The following is a 9,582-nucleotide window of genomic DNA, read 5'->3' as shown; positions in this document are numbered from 1 at the left end:
TGGCGGCTCCTGTGGCGACGGCGGCTGCGGCTGTGGTGACGGCGGTGGCGGCTGCGGTGGCTGTGGTGACGGTGGCGGGCTTTTTGGCGATGGCTGCCGATTTGACGGCGGCGGGCTTTTTGGCGGTGGCTGCCGAGGTGACGGCAGCGGGCGTTTTGTCGGCTGCGGCTGTGGTGGCTGCGGCTGTGGTGACGGCGGTGGCGGCTGTGGTGGCGGCAGCGGCTGCGGTGGCGACGGCGGCTGCGGCTGTGGTGACGGCGGTGGCGGCTCCGGTGGCGACGGCGGCTGCGGCTGTGGTGACGGCGGTGGCGGCTGCGGTGGCTGTGGTGACGGTGGCGGGCTTTTTGGCGATGGCTGCCGAGGTGACGGCAGCGGGCGTCTTGGCTGTGGTGACGGCGGTGGCTTCGGTGGCGCCGGCGGCGGGCTTTTTGGCTGCGGCGGCTGTGGTGACGGCTGCGATGCCTGCGGCGGCGGCGGCGGCTGTGGTGGCGGTGGCAGGCTTTTCGGCAGTGGCGGCCGACGTGACAGCGGTAGGCTGTTTGGCTGCGGCGGCTGTGGTGGCTGCGGCGGGTTATTTGGCTGTGGAAGCCTGGGCGCCGGAGGCAGGCCGCTTGGTGATGGAATTGGGGGTGACAGCGGCGGGCTGTTTGGCGGCGGCGGTGGTGGTGGCTGCGGCCGGCTTTTTCGCGGCGGCGGCTGTGGTGACGGCGGCGGTCGGTTTAATATTGTTTTGGGCTGGGGCTGGGTTGGTGGACTCGGTTTTCTTCTTCCTGACTTTTGATCTGGAGGCACGCCCTGGTGCTTAGGCGACTTGGTGGCTGGCGGTCCTGGCAGGCTGGTCTCCCTTTCGGGTGGCGATGTGGCGGGTTGGCGTCGTGCATTGCTTTGCAATTGTGAAGGGGCTTCGATGGCCTTTATCCTTCTGGACGTTATTCTTCGTAATGCAAGAAAGGGAAGTGGTTGCAGCGGGGTCCTTGCAGGGCCATTGGCATCAGCCGCTTGTTGACCTGCGATGGCAAGAGAATATGAAGGATACACTAACAAGTATTTTTTTAAAGCGGATAGCTTTGGGTCTTGGGGCTCCAAACGCACCCTGCGCCTCAGCCGCTTGCGCGTTGTAATATGCGACCAAAGCGATGAGCCACACCGCTACTGCAGAGGACTTCATGTGAAAGATAGTCGATGAATAGAGCTTTATTTTAAGTTTTGCATTTAGTCGAGCGAGGTACGCTAATAAGACAGGTTTTGATTGGGCACCCCCTTGTAGTTCAAGTTTCAAAAGTCGACGATGTCTGCTTAGCTCGTTATACCTCATACACAAGGCATTATCGTTTTAAAAGAAACGAAACTCTCTTATACTTGTCTCGCATCGCCGATGCCCCGATGCCGTTTGTCGTTGACTACAGCCACACCCCGTACCACACAGCTTCCGGCTATCTTACAAGAGTGAAGATTCCGTCTTTCTTCTCGATATAGCGTTATGTGTCATCCTAATTAGCTGTCGTTGCATACGACGCAGAGCCTCATCGATGTATGCCTGCCGTTGGTAATGTTATAAAATGTTAAGCGCCCTCTGCGGCAACGTATATCGGCACCTTGATTATGACAACATCATATACGTCGTCGCTGCAGGTTGTTAACGTGCTACATTTTGAACTAGGAACACGCTCCTTATTGTGTCACAGTATACAGACAAACAAAACATGCATAACTTTAACCGGGAGTCTCCACGTGGACGTTTGTTAACTACCTCCACTAAAGTTATTGGCGCGCTAACAATGCCTAACAAAGTACTGTCTCCACTAGCAGCCCCGAAACCATATTTTTACCGTCTTTTGACTCCATTTCGCTCCTGCTTGAGCAAAATTTTTTTGAACATTAAAGAGAAATGAGGACGGCAGTTGTCCTGCAAATTGCCGCTGGGCTGTTGAATGGTTGCCATTAAGCATGGACGTCCGCAAGGCTGAACAGTCTGGGCAGCGGACTCAGCATTGGCTGCTGAATGGTTGCCATTAAGGCATTGTGTAATGAAGTAGGATAGTTCTGAGACGGTACAGGCGAGGGCGACTGGTTCTGTGACATTCTTGGTCAACGGCAACGGCGAAAGTCGGCGAGCAGTCAAGGTAGTAGACGGAAAGCAAAGGAAAGACCGGGTGATATTATAATTTAAAAAAAAGTCACGAGATTTTCCGCGCTCAAAGTTAACAAATTTAACAATGCTTAAAGCTGGTCCGGGGCAGCCTATAAATTTTGCGGACTTATTGGACGTTTAACAAGGGCCTTGTCTCAACGTGGGCCCCCCGTTCTTCGCCATCCCTCCGCCTTCCGTCAAACCTTTTGCATTTCTATCATTTATTTATATAGAATATGTCATATTGCGAAACAGAACGTGCAAACCTGACGTCCAGGGTGAGAATTTTTAAAAGGGTCGCTAACAAACGTCCACGTGGAGACTCCCTGTAAATAATAGCACCCTTGACAAAAAGAGTGACTTCTTTCTCTGTTATCAGCTGTTTTTTTATCTATTAAAGGACAATGCCCTTGTACAGCTTCCGAAGTAATGTTTGTTGACTTGTTGGTCTGCTAAACATCTTCATAGTCCTTAATTTCGTTTTCTGAGAATGCCGTTAACAGCATCATGTGCTATGCCCCTTGCGCGCAGCGGGGGTCATTGATCCGCACAACATTGACGTATGAAGCGATTCACGACATCGCGCCTGGGGGTGTATTTCCAGTGCGGATTAACGTTGCAGATTAACCCTCTGTCCTCCATCGATACCTGCTCAAACGGTTAAGTTGTTGGCAAACTTAGCTCGCCTTTCCAACCTTTGCTTCCCTTATGGAACAAAACTATGTGGTAAGCTCGTACAAAGGACTTCCGTGCCCTAATCCCTGGCCTTAACCCGCACTGGAAATGCACCCTTAGTGACCTTATCGCCATGTGCCGCTTTCATCCAGGTCCTCTTTATAACTGCCGGTCCAAAAATACGGGATTGTTTTGATAATCCACAACCAAGAACATATGTTAGAAGATGCACTTTGCAGTTAATTTCAATGCAGGATCCAACGATTTGCAAGACCCTACATAGAGCTACGCAATTGCGCAAAAACTGCATATGCTATGCGATGATGAAAGTACGTGAGGTACTGTGCACGCGCGCAGGGCCCCCCTGCGCCGGACGGTGACGATTCGGAGATCCACATAAACCAGTCACGCAGCGGCACACGGATTTCGACGTCTGCAACCCCAACTTCGAATCTGACCTGCGGATTAAGGATCACTTTATCTCCCTCTCTCACTCTCGTTCTCTGTGGTGTGTGTGTATCAATGTAAATGTGCTCTATAACGCGTGCGTGCGCGTGTACATGCTTCATGGAGACTACCTTCCCCCCCCGGAGACGTGGTAGAGGTAGTAGCAGTGATTAGAAAGTAGTGGACCCAGGAGCGCTGGAGGACCGCCTGGGAAGAGGGGAGGAGGAGGAGGAGACGTGTACACGCCCCTGACATTGTACCATGTGACTCGGCGAGACTTGTAAGCCGCAGCCCAGCACAGGGCAGCACAGGGCAGCGTCAGGGCCGCCTTCCACGTATCAGTCAACCTAAGGAAACCCCTCAACACAGCACAGCACAGCCGGCAAACGTCGGCCGGATTTGCCGAACAGGGCATTGGGCAAGTTTGCCTCTTACTATGCCCGCAACAGCACAGCATCGCCAGTTATACTTCCCAAAACACATGGAATCGGCTATATCCATGCAGTGCTTGTCTTCTGCTCTCCATAATGACATACATACATACGTACGTGGACAACCCCGAAGGAATGTCGATGAATCGCCGTCACGTGCAACAACCCGCACACGGGGTCCAGCCCTCCCGCCGCTGCCGCCGCCTTTGGTATCCGCCTGGTGTACTGCCGCCCCGGCAGTAGCACTGGGCGACCTGAGTTCCGCCCTGTCGTCGCCCTCTTCGTGCAGCGTGGCCAGACGCGCCGTCGGCCGGTAGGAGTGACTCCGCCGCCGAGGCCACCGTCGCCCTTAGCGGCGATGGCGCCAATCACCGCACTCGGGGCCCTCAAATATCCGACCAAGCACCGCAAGCTTTGGTAGCCTAACAACAGCGGATCCCACACCGCCCTCTGCTCCCTGCTCCGCAAATTCGAGCTCACGGCGACCCCTCGGAGCTTTGGGCACGTGTGAGTGAGGAACCCATGGGCCATATGCCGCCAGCGACCGTAGCTAGCTAGACAGGACGCCGCCGCTAGCTAGACAGGACGCCCGCGAGCCGCCGCCAAGGACCTGTGCGTCAGGACCTCATGCCTAGGAGGCCGGCGGCAGTGTGTTCCTCCCCCCCATAGCTCTCTCTCACTCAACAAGTCACGTCTCCAACACCAGTTGAACGCCGCCACGCACTCGCGGACACGTGCCGCTCTGCCGGCTGCAGAGAGAGACCGCGCTCGTCTCCCCTGCTGTCGGACTGCTTTTAATCCCGGGTCCGTTACCCTTCCTCGCCGTCCTCGCAAAATCGCCATCCCCATAAGCCATCCTCCACTTCCGCAGTGATATCGAAGAGCTCCTATTTTGAAACCCTCCCAAGTAAAAGGAGAGGTCTTCAGCTACAGAACCATCAATCACATGCGACTTGAACACACTGAAGGTCCCATGTTGTGCCTGTCAGGCTGCACGATCTTATCTGACAGACAAGCGGCAGCAGATTGGGCTAAGGGTATCTTATTGCGACAAGAGACAAGGGCTCTCCCTTCTCAACGCCCCGCGCCTGATCGTTTTGAATCAGGCACCGTACACGCCTGGATCCACCGAATACCTAGATGGCTACGTTTCATTCGGGTTCCATGTGGACCTTGCGTTCTTCAAGTGCACGACCTTCAAGTGCTCTTGGAACCTAGCAGCCGCAGAATGTGGCGTAGGTCTCTGCAAAGTCCTACAAACTCTTACCATAAGTCATCGATTTCCAAACTTTCCACTGGCCATGGCTTACCGTGATGCTCGCCGGCTGGTGACTCATTTCTCCGCTTACCTTGCAGCTAGCTGCCACCGACCCGGAAATTCGACCTTCAATCTATGTGTTATGTCTCAATGCATTTGCGCAAGCAAGCGTCAACCAAAAGTAGACCATGAGGCAGGAAGCCCGAAAACCGTCTCGCGAAAACTTCTTGATAGCAAAAAGCAAATCTATTGAGCGATCCTAATAACACAACATACATGAGGGCAAGTGACAAATTTATGCACCTTGGGCAGCATTCGCCTGGTATTTGTACCCGGCGGACTTGTACAAGTGAATAACGAAACCTGGCGCAGATGACTTACATAAGGTGAAAAGCTTTCTATATTGACAATTATGCTGGTGTAATTAGAAAGCATTTATGCAACACAATCATTTCTCATGCAAGCATGACCGAAGGCCCAGCTGGGCAACTTTCACTCTTTCAGCAAGTAACGATCTTCGACCCGCTCTGCTCCTTGTGCAGCATGGTCCGAGCAGCTGATGCTTCCACGCACATCGCAGGGCAACAGGGCAGATGGTTAGGGAGGCATTCGGTCAAAGGCCGAATCGGAGCTCCCTTATCCACCAAAGCTGCCGCAAGGGGTCGTTTTCTTACGCATATTGCAACTGATGGCAATCATAGCGTGGGCGCTGTCGGGCACATCTTTGCCGCGCTCTTTCGCTCCACCGTCCGCGCGGTCCACCAAGTTTTGGGTGGAAATTTAGCTTTGTGGAGGTCCTGGGAGACTGTCTGCATTTTACCTTGTATGACACACATGGTCGTCTTTCACTGGCACTTGCAGCTCGCGGAAAACTCTCTCCTTCCCCTCCTCAGCGGCCTTCCTTCTCCCCTCCCCCCTTTCCTTCCCCGCTACCTGGGCCCCCCACCCCCCTGCCTTCTGGAGCCTCTAGGCAGTCCGCGCACTCCGTCCTCCGTGACCGCAAACCCTACATCCCCGGGGGGCAGGTGGGGCGACTTGAACAGCTGCGCGTGCCGTTCGTTGTCGTGTGCGCCCCAGTGCAACATCACGCGAGTGCTCGCGGCGTGACCCCAGCTCTCACCTGGAGGGGGGCCCGCGGGAGAGGGGGAGGAGAAGGGCAGGTAGGGTGTCAGCTTCCTCCTCCTTAGGAGGCCGGGGAGAGGCAGGGGAGAGGCCGGGGAGAGGCCGCGGGCCCCCACGCTCCCTGCAGTCCCGGCAGTCAGCCGGCTCTTTGCCGGCAGTGGCCGGAGTTGCGCCGGTTTTTCGATGCACACGATGCTGAGGGTTGGCCAGGTGGTGGGAGGGCACCAGCACCGAGCTGAGACCACCAAACTATGAAGGAATAACGCACGAGGTATGTATGTATGTATATATGTACGCCATAGCCCCGCTTTTAAATGGATGCAAATCCTCCCCCTCCCCCTCCCCCCTGCCTCCCCCTCCCCCTCCCCCCTGCCTCCCCCCCCTGCCTCCCCCCTGTCTCCCCCCCCTGCCTCCACTTGCCCAGTGCCGGAACCAGTTTGGAGCTGCCGTCCTCCAGCACCTTGGTGGTCATCTGGTTCAGTAACACCACCTACTTGGACATGACGGACGGACAGAGAGGGGGGGAAGAAAAGAGGGGGGTTTGAGGGTGAGGGGGCCTACCAGACACGAACATGAATACGTACATACACAGGCATACCCACACATTCGCCAGCCCCCCTCTCCCCCCCCTCACCGCCACTCCGAAATCCTGTGCGGCCGCAATAAGCTGTTGCGCCATATGTGTGACGAGACGGGTCCGGTGCGCCATGTCCGGGAAGTCCTGACGGAAGTGGAACGTGACGGAGTCAAACACAACCAAACGGACCTGGAGGGGGGAAAGGGGGGAGGGGGGAAAGACGAACCACGAACCACGAAAGAGTGAAGCTGCTGCCAAGTAAAGAGTGAGCAGGGCCGCAGGCCGTGCATTGTGTGATTCGTAGTTAAGTTCGGCTTCCATCCCCTTGAGTGCTCTTCCCCTAAGGAGGGGGAAGACTTTGTTTTTTGTCCCTACTTCGGTTTTCGTAAGGGAATGACTTCCCCTCCTTGTTCTTGTTCTTCTTCTTCCCCTTCAGGGGATGAACACATATATTTAACTGTAGCAGCCGGTACACAGTACGGTGCTATAAATACGCGCAGAGCGCGACCACCAGCAACTCGAGAGACCTTTTCAGCGGTCAGCTGCTACATTAACACATAATGGGTATGCCTAATCCGCCTGCCGGCCTACGCTGCTTGGGGAGGCGGGAAGAGGAAGTGTGCCGTCCTAAAGGACGGCAGAGAGGGAGGGAGCGCAGCGGAACCCGAGGGCGCCAGCCGCCCACCACCACGCCGTCCACCTATTTGAGGTCCTCAACGCGGGGTTGGCGGTCCCATGGTGGTGATGATGATGATCATGGGGCGGGAGAGAGAGGGGGCCGTGGAGCCGCCGGGGGACAGACCCCGTGCCATCACCTGATGACACCGCCACCTGCTACGGCTGCTACTGCCACTGCCACTGCTAGGTCCCACACGGTGTTATCGTACCTGCGGGTACTGCTGCAGGAACCTTGGCAGCATGTTGACCAGTGCGAGCTGCACAATGAGGAGTGTGGAAAGGGGGAGGGGGAGAGGGGGATTCGCAAGGCAAAGCAGTCCGCCCCCGTCACTCTGGGTAGTTTCGGAGCCCCAAGAGAGATTTCCATGACATGGACACATATGCTAGGTGGGGAGCTGCAAAAACACAGAGACACACACACAGAGAGACATACACACAGAGACACACACGCAAGCAAAACCCACAGACGGGGGAAGGTGGGACAGAGCCACAAAGGAGAGCCAGACGGCAACCAAGAGGGGGTTATCAACAGGACCCCCTCTACGTCCCCCCCTCCGGCCCTCTCCTCCGTCTCCCCGCACCTGCCCCCGCACCTGCTCCGTGTAGTCGTGTATTCGGAACACGTATATCCCCGCCAGCAGAGAGGCCACGTCGAACACACCCGAATACGAACTGCGACGACCCGCAGCGGCCTGCGAGTGGGAGGTACATACATACATACAGATATGCAGACAGACGGACAAGCGGAGAGACGATACCGACATGCATACCGACATTGAAGTCAGCCAAAGTTAGCCAGAGGGCCTAGAAGAAGAGACATCAGTGCACTACCACTGCATTAACACATGCATGTATGTACATATATATATAAGTACAGGCTAAGCATGTCGGACGTGACACCAAACACACACATGTACAATGCGCTTAGATATGTACATACCTGTTTCTCGGCCATGGCGGTTACATGCCGTACAGCCCCTTCCGCAATGTCGGCGCAGCGCTCCACCATGAAGCTGCCCTCGGTATCTGTTGGCAGGGCGGTTGGTGGTTGGTCGTTAGCAGTCAACGGTTATTACCGACAGCAGCAGCAGTGACACGGATACCTCGGAGGCGCTGGCCCTAGCGAAACCCGTACACCCGAGGTGGCCCCCATGTACCCTGCACGTACATTGTACGACAATGCCCCCACGAAGTCCAAGTCCTAAGTGGCAACAGTAGGCAGCACCAGGCGCACCTCCCTCCCCCCGACCTGTCTGGCAGCACCTTGCTGTCGCCGCCCCACCTCGCCGCCGCCCGCCACCCCCCTGTACCCCCTATGCATACGCCCACCACCTCCCACCACCTCCCACCACCACCACCACCACCAGCAGTAGAAGAAGCTTATCCTCCCCCTCTCCCGCCCACTCACTCACTCGTTCACTCACCCACGTACACCGCCTGGCCCTGAGCGCCTCCGAGAGCTGCGGGGATTTGAACATTAACCGCCAGCTGCATCCTGGGAGCAGGGGGGTGGGCAGGTGAGGAGCAGGTATAGGCAGGTAGCTAGCTAGCTAGCTAGCTATGTAGGTGGGTAGGTAAGTAGGAAGGTAGGTAGGTAGGTGGGTAATGGGCAAATACGTATGGGGTTTGGTGCGGGTCGGGGATAGGAGGGAGGGACTTCGGTGCGGGACACTTGATAAAACCTGAACTCTACGCTTAAAACCCTAAAAACAAGCACGCATGCCGCCATGGCAGCACCCTCGCCAGCTATTCCCAACACCCCCCCCCAATCTTCCCCCCTCACCCTTCCCCCCTCAACCCTCCCTCCTCACCCCAGTTGGGTTTTGCCCACACCGGGAACACCGCCTGCCCGCACACCCCGGGGCGGTCCGGGGGCCGCCAGGGGCCGTATGTGTGTGTGTGTGGGGGGGGGGGGGAGAGTTAGGGCCAGGGAGGGGATTGCAACACATGAAGGAATGCAGCTGCAGGAAGGCTGAGGGCGGTTTAGGACGAGCATAGCGCGGATAGCGAGAGCAGGTCAGGCAGCTCGCTTGGCGGTCAGTGCCTCACGGCCCCAGAAAGCCACCAGCGCCGGAAACCGCAGCTTTTGCTGCCCCACCCCTACAACCCCCTCACACATCTGCCTCGCCGCCAACTCGAACCAAGCCAACCAACCTACGTAACCTACCCGCCAGCTAGCTCAGCTGCGCCAATTGTAAGACGACCTGCCACACCCCTAAAACAACACCAGCATCACTTGTATGGCAGCTAACCTTTGCAATGC

The 9,582-nt window shown here is 56.5% G+C and overlaps 1 protein-coding gene across 1 annotated transcript; it reads left to right on the top strand.

The window, feature by feature from the left end:
• Positions 1–89: 89 nt before the first annotated feature.
• On the top strand, positions 90–1,450 carry VOLCADRAFT_92587 (uncharacterized protein; the record flags this gene model as incomplete). The annotated part of the gene is made up of 2 exons (XM_002952021.1): positions 90–713; positions 1,427–1,450. The coding sequence occupies 2 exons, from the start codon at positions 90–92 to the stop codon at positions 1,448–1,450; spliced, it is 648 nt and encodes a 215-aa protein (XP_002952067.1).
• Positions 1,451–9,582: the final 8,132 nt, after the last annotated feature.

Source organism: Volvox carteri (assembly GCF_000143455.1).
Source record: "Volvox carteri f. nagariensis unplaced genomic scaffold VOLCAscaffold_27, whole genome shotgun sequence".
NCBI classification, from domain to species: Eukaryota; Viridiplantae; Chlorophyta; class Chlorophyceae; order Chlamydomonadales; family Volvocaceae; genus Volvox; species Volvox carteri.
Note: the sequence above shows the minus strand (reverse complement) of the source record. Positions and strands in the feature narration are given on the sequence as shown.